The sequence below is a fragment of the Melanotaenia boesemani genome, chromosome 2 (genome assembly GCF_017639745.1).
Source record: "Melanotaenia boesemani isolate fMelBoe1 chromosome 2, fMelBoe1.pri, whole genome shotgun sequence".
In the NCBI taxonomy this organism is placed as follows: Eukaryota; Metazoa; Chordata; class Actinopteri; order Atheriniformes; family Melanotaeniidae; genus Melanotaenia; species Melanotaenia boesemani.
Window position 1 is genome coordinate 26746948 of NC_055683.1, and position 21813 is coordinate 26768760.

The following is a 21813-nucleotide window of genomic DNA, read 5'->3' on the forward strand; positions in this document are numbered from 1 at the left end:
GGAACCAATCCCACTTTAAGAGAAGGTGAAGCAAAGCCTTATGTCGAGGAGGTCAGATATCCATTAGGATGTTTAGTGCACAGGGATACTCACTCAGCAACCTTTGAATGGCAGTGCACAGACAGGAAGGCTTGTTTGCCGTTCAAAACACCATTTTACTGACTCCAGTGATATAGCAATCCAAGCCTCTGGAATGCAACTCCCTGACAGAAATAAACACTTGTCCCTACATGTGTCAATGCCACAGTAATCCCACACATAAACAGAAATAAAGGCTAAGAAACTATGAAATGATGAAAGTTGTACTTAAAGCTGGGGTAGGCAGTAATATTTTTGGCATCAATAGGCAAGAATTTTACCTTTTCAGCATATTGTTTTCCAAGTGAAATTGGTAGGTTGAACCACAAGACAAATACACAAATTAGTCTAAAACCTCTTATTTAATTGTTTATTATAGAGGGTTGTTATTGACGGGCGTAGACCAAAACGCCTCTGGACACAACTGGATAAACAACCAATTACAGCAACAAAAAAGTGTGAAGTGTCTCTGAGACAGAAAAGTTGAAGCAAAAGGCACAACATAGAAAATATTGCATTCAGTATTTCTGGATGGTATATTTTCTGACCTGAAATTGAATTAAAAGGAAGTTCACATCACCAGCATCAAATGCCCTAAAATGGTTCATTTTCACACATCATACCACACTTCTCTCATCTTAAATGAATGGTATGACTGGCTGACATTAGCAAAGCCTGGTGAAAATTTGTTTTAATGGGGAGTAATCATACCAATGAAGAACTTCTTGATTCATCTGGTTTCTAGGCTACAGACCCTTCAACAAGCCCTCCTATTGGCTGTTTTCAGGTTTTAAAAATATCCAGCTATTAGAGGAGACTGACTAATCAAGGATCGTTTTAGAGGGAAGATGTTCTCATTAGCTGTTCTATAGTAAAGATCCACTGTATGTGCATGTCTTTTCACACCCATTTGACAGGTGAATATGGTGCAGGAAATGTTGCTATTCCAGAACTAATGACACCTAGCTACAATGAAAAAGTAACCCACAGAAAGAGGGGCATATAGAGAGAGTCTGGAAATTAAAGGGATCACAGCATGCATCAATATATTGTCAAACAACAAAGTACATTCTTATGCCTGAGCAGATGTGGTTGGAGAAAATGGAAAGCTACAGGAAGAGAAATGCATTTTCAAATTGTGTTTATTTAATTATATTTTTTGCCTACCTCAGCTTTGTTTTGTTTTCCATTTGTGACAAACAAAAGTGGTAATATGTGTTCATAAGTTTGTCATAATCACAAAAACAAACATGATCTTTACTCCTTGTCTGACACTATCCCAGGTCAGTGTACTGTTGTGATTCCAAGAAGCAAGCTTTCTATCCTCAATCAATTTTGACATGCATCAATCTTTATTATTACTTTTTAAAAAGACACACAGGGTGTGTGTGGTAATTCTCTATAATGGTAATACAAAAAAGGCAAACTCCATGATTGACTCTTCATGGTAAAGATCAATATGTTAAGTCACAACTCTTCCAGGTAAAACAACATGTCACATAGCATGGGCACTTCTTTTGGTTGTAGTTGCATCATTTTCAAATAATAATGTTAAATTTGATTATTTTCCTGTGCAACATTTACACTGTGGTTACCTACTGATCCTGAGAAACCGATAGGTTATGTCACACCAAAGTGAATGTTTTTTTTGTATGTTTTTGCTGTTTTTAAATAAAGTAGTGAGATGTGCATTTTTTTGTTTGTTTTTTTCTTTTTAAACAAGCGCAAGAAATCTATTCTTCTGACCAGAAGAAAAAAAACTAACCAATAAAACAAACAAATTAACCAAAGAAAGCAACAAGACTGAACAATATTCTAATAATCCAGTATGTGTAAATATTGTTTTATCTGAATCTGGAACCAGATGTGCATCTTAATGCCCTTTCTACTAGCTTAATACAGAGTATGCAAGCAGGATTTGTTCAACCCAAATAGGTGTAATTGCTGATAAAAAAAAAATGGCTAATGTAATAAAAAAAAATGTATAGTTTTGGGAATGTTGTAAAATCTTTGAAAAACCCACCCTAAAACCAAATCCTGTGTTCTATGGGCTAATTTCTCTATATCTAAAAATTTATGTGACAACAATTTTTAAATATTCTTAGCTAAGTAAGGGTGACCCCCTTTGCTAAGTTCATGACCATGGTTTATACAACCTCTTGTAGAGAATTCTGTCTGCAAATGAAAGCAAATGAGCCGTCTAAGACAAGTGCACATGCTCCCTGAGACTGATCCACATACTTACATATATCCAGTTCAGCATTATGCAAACAAAGTACCTCACTGTAAGATTTAACAAGTCACAATGACCAGACTAAAATTATGTTTGGGGTCATTTTGGCAGCTCTGATGTTTTCATACAACATTTAAGACAAAACACAAGGATTCACCATCAGTCAGTCACAAAAAGGCTCTCAGAGCAGCAAGTAAACTAGACTGGTCACAAAAAAAAAAAAAAAAAAAAGCAGTTCAAAGAATGTTTTGAGCTGATCACAGTTATTATTGCTCAACTGAAAATCACTGATTTATCTGAAAAATGAACCACCCCCATATACCTGATCAGAAGTTGGCCTCCACTCACAGATCTGTGTAACGGTCGTATGCCACACCAACTTTAGATAGGTGGGGAAGAGAGCTGAGTGAAGTGATTCAGCATGTGATGCTGACATATATCATCGGTCCTCTGGTGGCTGACAGAGGGACATCGTGTCATCAAGTGTCTCTGAGCTGTCCTCGGTTGTGCAGGCTCTGGAAGTGGGCCTCTCTAAGGATGCGGTTGATCTGCAGGTATGACACTTGGTTTGTTGGGCCAACCAGCTCTGAAGAGTTGCCCGAGATGAGAGGACTGCAAGGGCCCACAAAACACTGACTCCCAGCCGCATGTTCTGGACTGCTGATGCTGCTGCTGCTCTCACTGTTGGATGACTGTTTGATAAATAAGAACAAAATCTGTATTAAAGCAGCAAATTCTAGTTTGTGAAATTTCATACTAGGCCATGTTCAGAGAATATAAACCTAGCAGAGCTCTTAGATCCAAAGACTCTGGTCAACTAGTCCAGACCAGAGTCCAGACTAAACATGGAGAAGCAGCATTTAGCTGTTATGCTGCAAACAAATGGAACAAACTGCCAGTGGAGATTAAACTTTCCCCAAATGTAGACATTTTTAAATCCAGGTTAAAAACATTTCTTTTCTCATGCGCCTATGCATGAAATCTGCACAGTAACTTTTTAACTTATCTTGCTTTTAATCATTTTAATGTAATTTATTATTTTATTGTGATTATGTGTTGATGCCTTTTACTATTCTAAATATCTGTAATGTCTTTGTTTTATGTAAAGCACTTTGAATTGTCCTGTATATGAAATGTGCTATACAAATAAACTGCCTTGCCTTACCAAATCCATACATGTTTTACTTAAAATCTGACATAAAATTAGCTAAAAGCAGATGTCAGTGTGACATTTGAAGCGTTGTCTGTGGTAATCCAGACGACTTTTTTTTTTTCCACCAATATCCCAGTAACTATTGTTTGTCTCAGACCAGCAGCTAATGTTCTGCCCGGTGTTATCTGAAAAAAAATGAGTCTGGAGAAATTTCGTTTTCATGTTGAAATCTGCGCCATATACGGCTCTATGGTGAGGCTTGACCTCAGGTCCGTAGCAGTGGCGAAACATTGGACTGTAGCCACGTCCTTCACAACACCCTCACCACACCCATCATACAGGGCAGAGAGAGACACTCCATTAAAATGGTGATGAGATGGCAGTGATACCGTTTGTCCAAAGTGTTGATGAGTTTCTTAAATCCCGGGTTGTTCACTCTGTTAATTGAGCACTGGTCTTTGGCGAGAAAAAATTTATGTTTGTTTATACGTTTGTTATTTCTGTGTGTCTCTAGAAGCTGGTGGATTATTTAGTCGTAACTCACAAAAATGAAACACTTTTCTATTTTCTTGTGTTGGGTTGGGTTGAAAGCCCCCGTGTGCACGTCTACGTCAACGAGCACATTTCACATGCACGAATGTCCCCTGTCGCTTGGCCGGAGGACAGCAGCAATTTTTGCCTCATCACACAAGTTCCATAGCAAATGAATGGAGGAGGAGCAACGTCGCCTCCCGTGTGTCCAGCACATAACTTGAGAGGTGTTTTCAACTCGAGTTGAATAAAAACAAAGCGGTTGGAGCTGTGGGAGGAGTTTGCAGCAGAGCGCTGCAAGTGGCGCTCGATTTGCAACTGACAACAGCACAAGCGTAAACTGAGAAGGAGCAAACAATCAGAACATTTCATTTTTATGACTGCTGAAAACCCAGATCGTTTTTGAGATTAATATTCGATTAATCGCCTAGCCCTAGTAGGAGTGTGATTTAAAACTATTTTCTTGCAACGTCTCTTCAAAGCAAGCATTCATGCTGTTCTTCTGCTCATCATCTTCTAAGGCTAGTTGTTACTCTGAAGAGAGATAGATCTATACACAGCTGGTGCTCACAGTCCACACAGGTACAAATATTTAGACCGCATGCAGGGGCCAATGGACTCATGCAGACTGGTGAGGATGGCAAAATTAATGTTGCATGGGCTTTGCAACTGAGGAAACAACAAGTCTTCTTTAATAAGTTTGTGATTAGTAAGTGTGGATATTTTTATCTCACATTTACCCCCTAGTGAAAAAAAATTAAATAATATAGAAGTATATGGATGACATTAAGGCTGAAGATGCTCGTTTATTTCATCCATCATCTTATATTGATTTTATAAACAATATGAAAGTAGCAATGTTGGGGTTTTGAAGATCTACTGTTCTGCAACTTTTAGCTGCAACCCTTCTCCAATACGCCTGAATCAAATGAATGGCTCATTACCAGTACCGTACTTGTAGAACAGTAGATCTCAAGGACTGAACTTGAGCACGGCTGGTTTAGACTCACTGAGCTAATCTACAGGCTAAATTCACAGTTTCCTTTCCACTTGTTTTACCTCAGAGTCCCAAGCATCCCGTCCTGGCTCAGGAGAGAGAGGATGAGCTCTGCTTTGCCTTTTGGCATGGGGCACCAGGTGGCCACTGTCCTCATCACCACCACTGTGCTGCCGTTTCCTTTATGAGTAGGAGCAGAAATGCACATTTGGAATTACTAGGCAAAAAGTAAAACAGTGGTCTCACAAATCTTTTAAAAAGGTGTTGAAAAAAATTATACCCCCCAAAAAATCATCTATCTCAAAGCACACCCATTTCTGGAGTAGTCTGGTTTATTAGGCAAACAGTGCCACTTTCCATTCTCATTAGCTTTGGGCCCGGCTTTGTTATGATACAATATACATATAATATACATACACTATATTAAAAATGCTAACTGCCACTAAAATACACAGACAAGCTAGTCAGTTGCATTATCAATATATCAAAACGAAACGGCCGAGCTAATTAGAAAACTCTCACATACATTGTTAGAAGAACCGATGCAAAATCAATGGCTGCTCAACGTTTTAAAATGGCCACTATAAGATGTAAATAAAGATAAATAATAACTCCAATACTATAGACCCAGCTCACCTGTTTTCAGTCAACATATGTTGAAACTTCGTCAAATTAGAGGAATGTCTTTTGTATTTTCCTCAGAAAAGGCTACTTGGCTGTCTTATCTCAGCTGATGGCCTACTACCTTACTTAAGCTAACTCCGCCTGTCTAGCTAGTTATGTTGGATAGTAAGTGGAAACCATCATCAATTTTGCCAATACTATCAAATTAATAAACTATTGCTATAAACTACATAGACCCTTCTAGGTAGCGTTAAATGGTAATTAAATAGCAACTTATCGGCGTTGACGAGCTGGTTGGTTAACAAGCCAGTCTCAGGCGCTTTGTCATTAGTCATAAGCTAACGCTAACCTTAGTGCGAGCTAGCGCTACCTTTTTATCCGCTGTTGCTGACATTACCTGACTACAGTGCATACGACAGGAATAGCTATATTCCGTTCTAACTTGCTAAAAGAACTCAATAATAATAAAAACAAGTAATTTTTTTCTTGGGCGCCAAGTCAGTCCAACTGATGGTACTATCTTGACATAAAGACACCTCTAACCGCAAGTTCTGTTTACATGTCACTACGGCTGCGCGGAGACGATTCATGGTGCGTTTATGTCCTGTACGTATTTCGAAAAACTCTTAAAAAATTAGATAAAATAAATTAATAATAAGGTTGTTGTTGTGCTGTCAAATTAAGCAAAGTATAGCACTTGTGTCATGGTAAATTTTAAATTTAATAAGCATAATAGTTGAGATGACAATAATTGTGAAACGAGGGAATAGCTATTTTACCTATTGCATGCAATATAAGCCAGTTTTGACAGATAGGGCTTTACTAACAATACCTAAATGCAACATATAATAAAACACTGGCCCGTGTTCTACAGGTTAAAAAATATCAACCGACCAAACAAGAAACTGCTAATTAATATTAAACACCAACCAGGTTTATTGTTTCATTTTAGAAGTAAAAAGATTTATTTTAATAAACAAAGGGTACATATAATGTATTTTTTACTCCCCCAAATGCGGCTGGAAATACTGAGCGAAAGAAATTGTATACAATGTAACAGATATCTTATATCCTCATAAAAATCTGTTTGGTCATGTTATCCTAAACAGAGAAATCCAAATTAAAGAAATTATAAATAATATGTTTTTTTTGTTTTTGTTTTTTTTCTTTTTTTTTCTTGTTTTTTCTTAACCCGGAAGTATCGAGCCAGCCAACCAATGGTTAAGGAGGAAAAAAAAAGAAAAAGAAAAAAAAAACGCCTCCGCCAATGACTCAAGCTTAGACGAGGTGAGATTATCAGGGATTCTTAGCCGCAGCAGACCTGCATGTCTGAAGGGAATCAATCGCAATGGGCAGCAGCGACTCAAAACTGAATTTCAGGAAGGCAGTGATCCAGCTAACGACCAAAACACAGGTACATGCGCGTCCATACTGCGGATTAAAGTATTACATAGGCTTGAGCTCCGCAGCGGGGGAGCGCACCGAAGAGCATCACCGAGGAGAAATGAGATAGGGCTTTCTGATATGGGAGAAAATAATGAATTCTCTGTTGCTCGTATTTAATGAACATAATTCATTCTAAAGCATGAAAATATGTATAATATCGAAGTTTAAAGGTTTGATTCACCTTTCAACTATGTCTTGCGTATCATAAATTGGATTATGGTCTATGGTAGTCGATTTTGTGATGCAAATTGCTATAACCATCTATTCAGCCAGTAGACTATGTATTTAGTTATGACGTTAATAAATTAGGGAGATTAGCAAAATCATTGTTGATGACGTAATCCATGAATAACAACGTTTGCAGATGCGGCAGGTGGACTGTGGTTACGTCAGATGATGCTCCACGGTTCCTAGAACAAGAAGTTGTGTTTGCATTACCATTAGACATAATGCTTTATGCAACAAGAGATTCAACGTCCACGTATGTTATTCAAATAAAAGGCCCAGCACTGTATTTTAACACAATGCAAGATTAGTAAGGACATTCAGTTATTAGGCTTAAAGAGGAGTTGAACGTGATCATATATATATATATGTTGTTTTTTTGTTGTTGTTTGTTTGTTTTAGCCAGTGGAGGCTACAGATGATGCCTTCTGGGATCAGTTCTGGGTTGACAGCACTACCACAATCCAGGATGTTTTTGCTCTGGTGCCAGCTGCAGAGATAAGAGCTGTGCGAGAGGAGTCCCCATCAAACTTAGCAACCCTCTGTTATAAGGTATCCACTGAAACACCATACATGCAGTGGCCTATTAATACACATTTGTTTATGACAGGAGATTATTCCATGTGGACATGTTTTCATGGAAGTGACATCATGAGATAATGTTTTGATACAGTACGAGATTTTGTTATTTTGGCCTAAGTAGGCTTTTAAAGATAGGAATAAGTGAGTCAACTCCCCTTCCTTTTACTTTGCTTCCCGTGTTGTGCTGCCAGCTTCCGTTTGAAGCTGCCTATCTGAAACAAAACAGACACACAGAAGCGAGCAGCATAATTAAGTAAGGAGTAGGGAACCCTTGAAGCTAAACTCATTCTTAGGGTTTGCATCCTATTTTAGACATGGACTGCAGCAGGCTTTTGATGAATTGCAACAAAAAAAATGTAAAACTTAAAACTAAAAAACTTAAAAACAACACTTATCTTCTAATAGAAATGTAAAAAGGAACAGTCTGTAGACACCATAAACATCCCATAAATAATATCATACATTGTAAAGAAAAGATACCATTCTAAATGGGTGTTAAATGTCCTTATTTGAAACATTTGGTTCAACAAATATCTCAATGTTACAGTTTTTCACAGATGTTGTTGAAATACGTTTATCTTTCTTTAAGTAAATGATGATAATAAACAAGTCCAAGATATGTTTTACATTGAAGATCAAACATGGTGCCCAGTTCAGCAGATGTCTGTACCAAGCTTAGGTTTTTTTCTTCAACCATGTTACCTGATTGTCCAGGCTGTAGAGAAGCTGGTGCAGGGAGCAGAATCTGGGTGTCCGACTGAGAGGGAGAAGCAAGTGATCCTTAACTGCACTCGGATCCTTACCCGCATTCTTCCTTACATCTTTGAGGACCAGGACTGGAGAGGCTTCTTCTGGTCAACAGTGCCGGGTGCTGGGCGGGCTGGGGTAAGTGAAAGGGCAAAAAACCACAGAACCACTATAGAACCACATAATTAGCTCAAGGTAAAGATCTCTACTAAAATATACCTTGAACATCCTTCTAGTGTCTGCTGATTTTGTGCAGGGGCACAGTTTATCATTGCAGTGTTTTTTCTTATTTTCTGTACCAATGGATGTCTTCTATCAACAGTTTATAAACCCTGCTATAAACAGCAGCCAGTTTTTGTGAGCACTCTTAGCAATACTAACTAAATGCTGACACTGCCACATATAGGATTTATACACACTGCTTTCAGGGGGATCTGTAAATTCAAGCTACAATATTAAAACATCTGGCAATGTTTGTAAACAAAGTTGCAAATGTTCCCTTTCAATACAGTTTAAAATGTGGTTTTGAATGCAGCTCTTTACTACTCATTTGGCAGCATCAACCAATGCTTATTGGCAATATTACATGAACAATGAGCTCATTTTATTTTACTGTTGCACTGACGTCAGATCCATGTTGCAGCTAATATTCTTATTTAGTTTTATTCTTCTCTTTTGAATTAAGCAGTTTTACTTTCTCTGGGTTTTCAAATTTGGTAGTCAAAAACTTTAAGTTGATCTGGTTGGACACCACAACCCTGCCCTCTGCCCCAGATCTAAGCAGCTCCTTGCTCTGGACCAAGAAAAAGTGGTTCTGAGCCAACACAGGAACTATTCCAGTAATGGAATTATATTTAAGGATAGCACTGAGGTTGTAAAGGAGGGATTATTCAGTGTCAATCTCTCATTCAGATGGCGAACAGGCTTTGGTAGCCTAGTGGTTACAGAGGTGGACTTGGGACCTGGGTTCAAGTTCCTTGGCTGGCAACTGAGGTGAACCACTGTGGGCCCCTAAGCAACCCCCCCGGGCCCCAGAATCTGGCTGCCCACCCATCCTAGTGTAAATAGAATGGGTTAAAAAACTGGGATTAATAAAGTATAATAAAACTAAATTAAAATAAATCTAACTTCCCTCTTTCCCTTTACAGTCTAGAATGCTGTCGCTCAAGTCCTCACTAAGACCAAGAAAGTAGATCATAAGTCCTCAGATCTTTACATTGGCTTCTTGTCTGTCTAAGAATTGACTTTAAAATCCTGCTGTTAGTTTACAAAGCACTGATTGGTTTAGGACCAATCAGTCTGGTTCATTATGAACCAATCAGATTCCTCAGGTCATCAGGGTCAAATCTACTTTCCTTCCCAGAGTCAGAACTAAGTGTGGAGAGGCAGCATTCAGCTTTTATGCTCCTCACATGTGGAACAAACTCCCAGGAAACTGCAGCTCTGCTGAAACTCTCATCAGTTTGAAATCAGGACTAAAAACATTTCTATTTGCTGCCGATTATCAAAACAACTGTTAATTCCTCACAGTGGTTTTTATTTATTTTAAAGTTTTGCTTCCTGCACTCTTTCCACGTAGATAATACCTTTCAATCTCAGCAGTGGAGAAACTTGCTTAAACGTCACGTGTGTCCACCCTTTCTCAGACAGATGAGATGGATGATGACGATGGAGCTCGACCACTGGCTGAGTCACTGCTCCTGGCGATTGCTGACCTTCTCTTCTGCCCTGACTTCACTGTGCACAGCCACAGGAGAGGCCCTGTGAGTGCTCAGCTTCCTGACACTGTGCAGTCCGATGCTATTCATTTGTCACTTCACCACCTTGCAGTAATTATTCTGGACACAGTGTAATAAGTCTTTCTTGACCTCACTATACTTTGCTGATGCTAAGGCTAGACATATTTTTCCAGGCACTGTTTCCTGCTTCCTGATTTAAAGTTGCTTAACTAACCTGTCACTCAAGTTTTGATGCACTGTTAGCCATACCAGGAAGAACTCATGTTCCCTCATGAGTATGAAAGGAATGCTGCATGCAGACTGCAACTTTGACCTCACAATGAATGCTCTTATTTCTGTTTTAACATTTCTGCCCTAAACTGGATTACAGACAATGGTCTCTTTAAATAATGAGAAAGTGAAATGGATAACAATCAAATTTGTCCTTAAGGCACAATACTATTTTACACAATTATTATTTTAAATGAAATAATTGATGTTTTTTTGGGACCATATCCAGGACTCAGTGGAGAGCATGCAATCTTTAGACAGCTGTGAGTACATCTGGGAGTCAGGGGTGGGATTTGCACAGTCTCCTCCTCTCAACTACATCCATGACCTGAACAGGTGAGTCAGCAGGTTTTGCAGAGCTGCTTCTGGCAACATCTAGATCACAAAATTTTTCTCCTCTTTTTTATAGTTACTTCATTTTCTTGTCTTCCTCTATGCTTGTTTTTTTTCACATTTAGGACAGAGTTGCTGAGGTTGTTACTGACCTGCTTCTCAGAGGCCATGTACCTGCCTCCTTCATCAGACAACAATGTCCTCAACCCTTGGGTCACATTCTTCTGCTCCACAGAAAATAGGTAATGCACAAAAAAGGCTCATCCATCCTAAGGGTAAACATGGTACAATGCATCAAATGAAAACATTTCTTTCTGAAATTGTACATGGGCCTAATGAATAACAAAAAAAAAAAAAACAAACAAAAAATATGAACAGGTATGCTCATGTTTGTGATCCTGTGCATCCATCCAGATGTCAAGTGAGTGTATAAATAGTACAAGAAGTAAAATCTTGAATACTCCATGCTGAACAAACACAGAGTGTTACCTGTTTTTCTAAGACTTTAAACAGTTGTACATCATTCAGTGGCAGCAATATTGTCTCCAAATTAATTTTGCCCATGGCACAGCAAGTAAAAAAGAATTATTATTTATTTTTGGTGCATCATTATGGTTTCAAAGACTTTTACAGATACCTTTCAAAACAGAAAAAGCATGAGCTACTGCACATATTTATAGCTTTTTTTTATTGAAAGGAAACAAAGCAGTCATGCTCAGGGTGAATCCAACACGCTCAGATCTTACCTGCACAAGAGAACTAACATTATAGTTGTATAACAAAATATTTTTAGAAAATGCAGCTGAAGCTTCTCTTTCCACAAGCAGTTCTCTTTTATACTATTCAATTCACTCAATATAATATGTTCAGTTTCACTGTTTCACTGGACCTACGTTCTATTGAAGAAATGTTTGTTTTTAATGTCCATTATACAATTTTGACCCTGGGCCACTAGTTAAGGTCTCCCTCTTCTCACAAAACCCTCCATTATGTTTGTATGTGCAAGAATGGCTCACGTATGGGTCTGTACCACTGGATTGTGAAATGGATGTTAAAAAACTCTGTAGGGTCAAGGCCACAGTCTTCTTTTGGCACTGATGGTGTTGCGTTGTTGCAGAACGATGTGGATTAGGGCCCCATTTTTGAACATTTTATCCCTTTCTTGATCATTTCATAGACTTGTCTAATTATCCGTTAATGGAATTCATCGATTGACTTAGATGTAGTTATTCAGCACAAACCAGAGTGACAAATGCAGTTTCATTTTTATTCTGTATACATCACAACGTAATTGATTAAAACAAGACAAGTTGCAGCTTTTCATTGATAAATACTTCTTTTTTTTATGACAAGCACTTGCTCTAAGCATTTTATGGATGATTAACTAACATGGTCTTCATGTTTTTGTCCCCAGACATGCACTGCCTCTGTTCACATCTCTGCTAAATGTGGTGTGCGCCTATGACCCTGTGGGCTACGGCATTCCGTACAACCACCTACTCTTTGCTGACTACCGGGAACAGCTGGTGGAGCAAGCTGTGCAGGTCCTCATTGTAACACTGGAACATGATGGAGGGGCTCCCCACCCTCCTGCCTCTCCATCCAGCATGGAGGAACATGAGGTATTACGAGGCCACAGCAAAGAAATCAATTTTATGACAATTTGTGTGTTAGATTTCATTTTCAGACACATTTCTTTATCTTTGTGCAGTCTGCAGGCCCCGAAAACCTGTTTGTGAATTATTTATCAAGGATTCACAGAGAGGAGGTATGTCTATTTAAAAAACAAACTCAGTTCTTGAGATCACTTGTCCAAAGCTGTTTTTGTTTTAACCCATTTGTAGGACTTTGACTTTGTGCTGAAGGGTCTGGCTCGTCTGCTGACTAATCCTCTGACTCAGACTTACCTGCCTAACTCCACCAAAAAGATTCAGTTCCACCAGGAGCTGCTGGTGCTCTTCTGGAAGCTTTGCGACTTCAATAAGGTTCAAGAAAACTAAAACAATGCCAAATGAGACATTAGACAAGTTTGTACGTCATTATTTAACACAATCTGCTCTGTGTTCCCATCACAGAAGTTTCTGTTTTTTGTCCTGAAGAGCAGTGATGTGCTGGACATTCTGGTTCCTATTCTCTATTACCTGAATGATGCCCGAGCTGACCAGTGTAAGTCTCTTTTTTAAAAAAACATTTTTGTCTTTATTTCACCAAACTTCTATCAGGCAGACATTCATTAACTCCTGTGGTGATGCATCCTTACTGCAGCACGTGTTGGTCTCATGCACATTGGAGTGTTCATTCTGCTGCTGTTGAGTGGAGAGAGAAATTTTGGCGTACGCTTAAATAAGCCCTATTCCATCCATGTGCCTATGGACATCCCGGTATTCACAGGGACTCATGCTGACCTGCTTATAGTGGTGAGACAGACACCTGCCATACTTCTGAAAAGGCAATATATTTTACTACTGCGCTACAGTTTTGTCTCACAGCTGTTTCTCTTGTTTTCCAGGTGTTTCACAAGATCATCACTACAGGCCACCAGCGTCTCCAGCCTCTATTTGACTGCCTACTCACCATTGTTGTAAATGGTGAATCTCTTTGGTGCTACTGCAGATTCTGTCAGGAATAATAAACACATGTCACATGTGTTTATTTTTATTATGAAGTTATATGTCTTGTTCTTCTTCTTTAGTTTCCCCATATCTGAAGAGCTTGTCTATGGTGGCTGCCAATAAACTGCTCCACCTACTGGAGGCCTTTTCCACCAGCTGGTACCTGTTCTCTACTGCCCAGAACCATCACCTTGTTTTCTTCCTTCTTGAGGCTTTCAACAACATCATCCAGTACCAGTTTGATGGTAAGAGAAAGCTGTGGAAACTGGGGTTGCATGGAGTTGAACTGTTTTGCTATTTTCGTAGGGAAGTTTAAGCTCTTGCAGGCATATTTGTTCAAATAATTCAGACCCTCTATCTCACTGTCAGGAAACTGCAATCTAGTATATGCCATCATCCGCAAGCGGAATGTGTTCCACCAGCTGGCCAATCTGCCATCAGACCCCCCTTCAATCCAAAAGGCCTTGCAGAGGAAGAAGAAGTCACCAGATGTAATTTCCCGCACAAGCTCCCAAGAGACTGTATCCATGGAGGGATCACACCCTGCAGTGCCAGCAGAACCTGGTACACTTAAAGCCAGTCTAGTTGCTATGCCAGGTATGGTTACTTTTAGTGTTCTGTGTAGGTCTTTGGATTAACTTATAATCATTTTGCCTGTAATATATTTGCTACTGATAAAATTAAGATACAAATGAAAATGTAATTAAATTATTTATTGTGTGGGCCATTTAATTAAACCCTTGATTTAATTGAAAATGGCACAGAAAACATATCAGTTACTGAAACAGAATATTTGGAAACTCATTTAAAAATTAAATAACATAGCTACCTGATACAGGATAATAGCTACTCAATGGTTGAAGTCATGTTTGCTTTTTGCAGGCAATTTATCACCCAAATTGTGGTTTATGCTACTGAGATAAACAAGACCTTCCCATAGACAAGACCGCTCCACCCACACAATCTTATTGTCTAAATGGGAATATATGTTGTTCCAAAGTATGTCTTTCAGCATTAATGATACTCTAACAGATTAAAAACCTACCCTGACCATTTGCACTAATCCATCCCCATTTGATCACAAATACTGACTTTCTGTGTGCTGACAACAAATCCGGATGGTTCCATTTGTATTTATCAAGGAGAATTATGATTGTCGGATTATTCTGCAGTGATTTCCATTTTGAAATCATGTCTGTTTATGATGAGATGTTGCAAATTACTACTTTTGGTTTCTATTTGCTTTTCAAATAGAATCCCAACTTCCTTTTGGTAGTAGGCATTTGTGGGTAGCTTTGTTTTGTTCTTTAAATCACATTTTTTTCTTAAGGGAAGAATTTATTGATAAGTTTACTATTTACGTTTTTTTTTTTTTTCAGGTATTGATAAACTGACAGAGAAGTCCCAGGTATCAGAGGATGGCACCATGGTGTCAGTCCCAAAGACAGACTCTTTACATACGGTCCACTCGGACCAAGGTGCAGCTGCTGGGACCAGTGACACAGAGTCAAACTCAGGCAGAGACAGTGAAGTAAGTGTTTTTTTTTTGTTTTGTTTTGTTTTTCATTTTGCAATGTGTGGACTGAAATGGATGTGTATGTTTCTTAATCTGTTTTCTCACATTATCAGGATGTTTTCTACACTGAGGCAGAAATGGAGAGAAGACGTTTGTCAAGTGTGTCTTCAACTTCGTTATGGGCTCCCACACCTGAATGGGTCTCTAAAACTCTCTAGTCTTTCCTTCAATTTTTGATAGATATTCAATATTTGTCAAAAGTGAGCATTCAATTTATATGTATTTCTTTTGTCCAAGGTCCTGTCTTGGAAGTGCAAGTTACCTCTGCAGACTATCATGCGTCTCCTACAAGTACTAGTTCCTCAGGTGGAAAAGATCTGCATCGACAAGTTGGTTTTATTTTTGTCCCTTTTTGGTCAGAGAGCAGAATTCCTACAGTGGCTCTTGTGAAACATCACCTGAAAAACTAATGGAGTGTGCTCTTTGATTTACTGCAGGGGTCTGACAGATGAATCAGAGATCCTCAAGTTTCTTCAGCATGGCACTTTAGTGGGTCTCCTGCCAGTTCCTCACCCCATCCTCATCAGGAAGTATCAGGCCAACGCTGGTACTGCCATGTGGTTTCGCACTTACATGTGGGGTGTGGTTTACTTACGGTAAGTCATACACAATGAGTGTGTAATTCAGAGACTGGCATTGTCTGTTCACATGTTGATTTTAAATTGATATATTTTGTTTATTTAGCAATGTGGATCCTCCCATCTGGTATGACACAGATGTCCGTCTTTTTGAGATCCAAAGGATGTAGACAAAAAGCATTACGACTGAAAAACAAACAGTTCTGACTCCAGGGTTCCTCCTCCCTTCAGTATTTGCTGGTTTCCTGGTAAACCTCACTGTGTTTAACTTCTTAACTTCTTTGTCATCATAATGCTTGCCCCTTACACCACTCACTTGGGGAGCTTAAAGATTTATGAACTATAAACATTGATGTCTATAAACAAATGTGTTAGTACTTTTCTTGAAAATTTGAGACCACAGAATGTCTGTCAAAGCACTGAGATGACTGGAGTGTTTGCTGAAGGCTGAGGTTCTTTTCTTGAAATATTTGATTTTTGTCAGATTTGTCATAGAGGGTAAAGTGCTTTCCAGCAAAGACATATAACCTGTTTTGGTTAGCATAGTATCAGTGTTTCCTATTATTTGTTGTACTTACTATGCTTTCAAGTGTACTTGCACCTTTCTAGATTTTCAGTTATAGTTGTTTGTGTTGTTGGAAACAATAATACAGATTGTATCTTTTTGTGTAAAAGACCAGGGTTCATTTTTGACCCAGCTTGCAATGCTTACAGAGCTTGATACTGAAAATTGTATTTTCCTTGAACTGTCCTGAAATATATATATTTAGCATCTGTGAATTATATGTTGATATTACTAAACAGTGGACTTTAATGGAAAAATCTTTAAATGAAATGTAGCAGTGGTCTCTCACCAATGTCAGCGTTATACATGTGAACTTTCAGAACACTGATTATGTATTCGGTAGGTTAACCTCGGCACGATTGAAAGTGGAACCTCCACATGTTGGTCACTAGATGTCCTTGTGCTCCTGCTCAGCATTCATCTTGCTGGATGATTTTCCATTTCTGCAATTAAAATGGATGGGTATCTTTCCAATCTGATAGTACCTCTCACTGGAACCATTAATTCTTATGATCATGACACTAATACAATGACACTAACATAAGTATTATTAAAGAGAAATACTGGATTATTTTACACCTCAAAGCTTATGAAACAAATGTAGTTAAAATGGTTTAAACTAAACTTCAGCCTATTTAATGCCATGGATTTGGATGTAAAATATTGTCATAAATCACTGCAGGTGGACCTACAGAGATTGTGTTGATAGATACAGAAAGCAATCATCTGGGCCAAAGTGTTAGAGACTATTTTGAGCTGATAGGTTTGTAAGTGTGGCAACATTACAGAAAGGATCACTACACAGCCTATTTTACACTTGGCTTCAGCTCTCAGTTTTGTTATCCCCTCTAGTGTCTGTTTTTCTGCATGAGGGAGCACATTATGTGACACAAAACAAGAAATCATATAATCAGATTTGACTTTATGATTTTAGTGATGGCCTCAAATACAGAGAAAGTTGTACAAATGAGTTCCACCCACCAGGTTTGACTATGAGTTGCACAAATTAAACTGATGGCCATTATAGGAAACTGGGATAGCTGTAGCCAGAGGGGGTCTAACTTCAATGGATTTACCTCCTCATACTCCACAACAGGTATTTGCTCTTGAAACAGAATTTTATTCAATAAACACGCCTTTGATATAGGATTTCTTCCATTTGTTCGACATTAGTCATTACACAAAAATTGCTTATTACAAACATAGACAGCAATCTGAAGTCTGTCTTCAACTTCAGGATGTCAAAGTGGCTAAAATAAAAGTAGTATGAATGCTTTGTATAGTGTAGCAACATTTTCTTCCCATACTTTCAACCCACACTTGTCAGTTGAAAGTACAAGTGTTTACTTAGCTGTATTTAGTTGCCATCATCAGATTGCAGCTGTTAAGTGATTCTCCATCTTTACTTATTATGGGTCTAGCTGTCAAGAATTCTGGGCCCTATTCATAATTTGCAATAATAGTTATTTTATTTCCTCTCCTAATTATTTCAATAACCAATGAAATGGTATCCAAAGTGCATGTAAAATTTAATCAGTAGCCCTCTCTACATAACTGCTACATGACTAAATGGGAATTCAAGATGTCCAGCAAAACAGTGAATGACAATACATTTTGAGATTAATTTGTTATTTGTATAAAAAATATTCAGATGTTTTTAACAATAAAAAACATGTGTAGACTTTGTATTTTAATGGACAAAAAGTAAGCAGAGCTAAGAAATTAAGTAAACCTCAAAGAGTCTGGCTGCAGAGTGCATACGATAGAAGATCCCCAAAGGAACTCCAAAATTCACAATAGTGTGCAATAGTGTGTATTTGTAGAAGTGCACCTTAACCAAGTGGCCAAACTGTGGATAATCCCCAAATGCAGGCATAATGCAGAGCTGTCGGTGCACAATAAGGGAATAAGCAGGACATTCTTTTTAGGAAACACTATTAGTCTGAAATAGAATAAATAAAGCTGACAATTATGTTAGCAAGCAGTAGAAAGGCACAAACTTCCTTCAGAGCTCTTCTTTTCCAATTTGGCTTATCAGGATCTGAAGTCAGGACATGGTTGTATATATTGTGCTCTATTTAAATGATCGATCTCTCCATTTTCGTGGTTGCCGTGGGCATTTGGGCACAGATCTGCTTACCGCATGAGATGGAAGGGCTGAGGCCTTCAGTGATGAAATAGCTCTGCAGGCCAAGCTAGAGCACCAGAAATACAGTTAAAGTCAAGTTGTGGGCATTTTCAGTGGAAAAAAAATACATTCAATTTAAAGCTAAATCCTTGGCGACAGCTGTTTTGGTTGTTTTTTTAGATTGCTTGATCCACTTGATCCATATGATGAGCAGCTTCTGTTGCCACCACGGCCACAATCTTAAAATAACTTTTGATGAACTGCCTAATTGAGGCTCCCACCAGAAGCTCCACATCTAGGCTACAGGATGGGTTTTTCTTCAATACATGTTCCCTGTGGTCTAGAATGCAACCGACCATCATGGAGAGGGACATCAGGCTCACAGTCACAATATTCATAATGAAATGAATCAGTAGGGCCACGTTCCTTTGATCTTTTTCATATGAACACATGTCCATATGAAACTTCATGAACACTTCATGGAATATAACTGTTACAAGTCCTGCGACCACCAGGAGGAGCCCTATCGCAGGTCCCAAAACTCCACAGTGATCCTCCACAGCTTCACCTACATTTTTCCACATGACATAGGTCATAGCAGCAGCACAGATGTTGTATTCTATGTTGAAGGGGTACAGATAACAACAGATGGTTAAAGAACATAATTTTACCCTGTAAAATTAGTGTGTTGTTGGACAGTCCTTTGCAAGGCAAGACAACTGCATTCATAAAGCATATTTAAAAAAAGAAACTGTTGCCCAGTGTGCTGCACAATAGAACACTCAAAGGCACACACAACATATGAAAAGAGAAACACAAATTAAAATAAAAACACCAACATAAAACAAACTATTGTCAAAGACTAAAGAGTAAAAGTGAATCTTTAGCAAACAGATGTCTAGGTTAGCAGTGGCCCTGATATGAGGGGGGAGATTGTTCCAGAGTTTGGGGGCAGCAGCTGCAAAGGATCAACCTCCCCGCTGGCTCAACCTATACCTTGGGACCACCAACGGTCTTTGGCCAGAGGACCTCAAGGATCTATGTGGATTGTAATGGCATGAAAGATCTGCTACTTAGCAGATCTTTTATACCACTAAAGTATGGCAGGAATACAATCATTTGGGCTTTTAGAGACTTTATTATGTCTAACCACATCAGCCAGCTGAGAGGGAGATAGGCTCAAACTGAAAAAGACCACAGAGCAAAAAAGAGGGGCATAGTACAGGGTACTTTGAGAGATCTGATGTTAGAAATTAAAGTATTTCAACAAAGTTTTAAATGAAGTGCAAGAGTAATATCATCAGCATGATCTCAAAACTAAAACCAAATAAAAATACAACTTGTATGATAGGGAATGCCACATTAAAAGCTGAATCACAATTAAAGTGTAGTTACACCCCCTAATTGTTGCATAACTCCACCCACTTCCAAATTTGAAAAAATGCCTGAAACTGCAAGGATTGGGGTGGGAGATGTGGGGTGATCAGGGAGCGGAGAGTGGGCAGGTTGGGAATTCACAGGCAGAAATGACTGAAAGACAGCAGCTCAGCGGCCACTAGCAAGATGCTAAGCGAGATTCACAAAGCACCTATGCGACAGAGCAGTCTTGAGGTGGAAGACTTTTCCCCACCAGAATCTCTGCAGCTACCAAGTGGCAACCTCCGGCAATGAAATTTTAAGCCTATGTGGTGCAAAAAGTTGCAGTTCGCCCCTCATCTACTAGGGGCTGGCTCCAAAACAGAGTCAATCCCCATAGACTACCATGATAAAAAGGCCAACTTCGCAGCAGAAATAAACATGTATAAAGCCTGGTACAAAAAAAAAAAACATTTTAGGATTAATAGGTCAAGTTTACCTTCATGACAACTGTGAGGGGGGTGATTTTTTTTTTATAACTCATCCATTTGATTGTTATTTAATCTTGAAATTTGGCATAATTAGGGGCGTTGATTGACAGGTATTCAATATCCGCGGCAAGAAGGGAGAGTGCAGCACAACCGCAGATTTTAGCTGGCTTACAGCGCGCCTTAGCTTTGGCCCACCTACCATCGTTAGCCGGTTAGCTCACGTTAGATCCAAGTTGGCTCAGTTAGCTCGTAGCTACAGGCAGCTCGGAGTTGGATGGGTGTCAATCATCCACCCTTATCTTCACAGTCCCCCTGCCAGCTACACCTCTTTGCCCATTTTTGGATTTTCCGAGAATCACGATAGGTATGATGCTGCCAAGATGGGGATGGTGGGAACCGCCCAATGAGCTTCAATTCAGCTCTTCAGAAACCTATGGGTGACGTCACTGAGGCTCCGTCCATACAGTCTATGGCAGCTACACAAGAACAAGGTGGTCCTGAACGTATCAGTCTAAGCGGTTTGCGCTGTTGTGCTGGCCTGTCAACAACTCCAGCAGTCTCTGGAAAACTGCGGAGACTTGCGCCAGATACAGATCAGCAGGTAAAAAATAAAATCCAGTATTACTTTTACACCCCTCAAAAGCACAAATCCGTCCCATTGCAGGAATATTTCATCAGGATCTCTGTAAGAATAGAAGTCTGAAAATAGAAAATTTACACCATATAAGTTCACATCCATTCATTTGGTTTGATGGCCGCGGTTTTCTATGCCTGCAACACGAGGACCCACCTATTTGCATCTGGAGGGAGGGGCCTGCAAGAATTTACAATTTTATTGTGAGGTAGAGAAGCAGCCGAGGTGTGGAGGGGATCCGGTTCGGTGGCCTCAGGATTGGGTCTCTGCTCTTTGCGGATGACGTGGTTCTGTTGGCTTCATCGGGACGTGATCTTCAGCTCTCACTGGAGCGATTCGCAGCCGAGTGTGAAGCGATTGGGATGAGAATCAGCACCTCCAAGTCCGAGACCATGGTCCTCAGCTGGAAAAGGGTGGAGTGCTCTCTCCGGGTCTGCGATGGGGTCCTGCCCCAAGTGGAGGAGTTTACATATCTTGGGGTCTTGTTCACGAGTGAAGGAAGGATGGAGCGGGAGATCGACAGGAGGATCGGTGCGGCATCCGCAGTGATGCGGGCTCTGCATCTGTCTGTCGTGGTGAAGAGAGAGCTGAGCCAAAAGGCAAAGCTCTCGATTTACCGGTCGAGCTACGTTCCTATCCTCACCTATGGTCATGAGCTGTGGGTAATGACCGAAAGAACGAGATCTCGAATACAAGCGGCCGAAATGAGTTTCCTCCGCAGGGTGGCCGGGCTCTCCCTTAGAGATAGGGTGAGAAGCTCGGTGATCCAGGAGGGGCTCAGAGTAGAGCCGCTTCTCCTCCACATCGAGAGGAGCCAGATGAGGTGGCTTGGGCATCTGGTTAGGATGCCTCCTGGACGCCTCCCTGGTGAGGTGTTCCGGGCATGTCCCACCGGAAGGAGGCCCCGGGGCAGAC

At 39.6% G+C, this 21813-nt stretch overlaps 2 protein-coding genes and 1 pseudogene across 2 annotated transcripts; 1 reads left to right on the forward strand and 2 right to left on the reverse strand.

Moving 5' to 3' along the window:
• Positions 1-1817: 1817 nt before the first annotated feature.
• LOC121631124 (protein FAM104A) lies at positions 1818-6182 on the reverse strand. Its single transcript, XM_041971842.1, has 3 exons — positions 5629-6182; positions 5055-5172; positions 1818-3003 (listed from the first exon to the last, which is right to left on the reverse strand). The coding sequence occupies exons 1-3, from the start codon at positions 5643-5645 to the stop codon at positions 2791-2793; spliced, it is 348 nt and encodes a 115-aa protein (XP_041827776.1). The 5' UTR covers positions 5646-6182; the 3' UTR covers positions 1818-2790.
• A 689-nt stretch (positions 6183-6871) lies between these two features.
• hid1a (HID1 domain containing a) lies at positions 6872-16768 on the forward strand. Its single transcript, XM_041975382.1, has 19 exons — positions 6872-7030; positions 7690-7839; positions 8584-8754; positions 10263-10379; positions 10855-10961; positions 11084-11200; positions 12373-12580; positions 12670-12726; positions 12803-12943; positions 13034-13124; positions 13224-13375; positions 13468-13546; positions 13651-13815; positions 13940-14167; positions 14950-15101; positions 15200-15286; positions 15384-15475; positions 15584-15742; positions 15831-16768. Exons 1-19 carry the CDS (start codon positions 6965-6967, stop codon positions 15892-15894), a joined length of 2403 nt encoding a protein of 800 aa, XP_041831316.1. The 5' UTR covers positions 6872-6964; the 3' UTR covers positions 15895-16768.
• Positions 16769-17875: 1107 nt separating this feature from the next.
• LOC121628045 lies at positions 17876-20601 on the reverse strand (annotated as a pseudogene).
• Positions 20602-21813: the final 1212 nt, after the last annotated feature.

Excerpts from the sequence above, each read along its gene's own strand:
- LOC121631124 (XM_041971842.1), bottom strand. Across the intron at positions 3,004-5,054 it reads GGGATGCTTGGGACTCTGAG|TCATCCAACAGTGAGAGCAG; the intron begins GTAAAACAAGTG and ends TTTATCAAACAG.
- hid1a (XM_041975382.1), top strand. The coding sequence starts at position 6,965 with ATGGGCAGCAGCGACTCAAAACTGAATTTCAGGAAGGCAGTGATCCAG. Across the intron at positions 13,376-13,467 it reads ATGCTGACCTGCTTATAGTG|GTGTTTCACAAGATCATCAC; the intron begins GTGAGACAGACA and ends CTTGTTTTCCAG. Across the intron at positions 15,476-15,583 it reads GAAAAGATCTGCATCGACAA|GGGTCTGACAGATGAATCAG; the intron begins GTTGGTTTTATT and ends GATTTACTGCAG.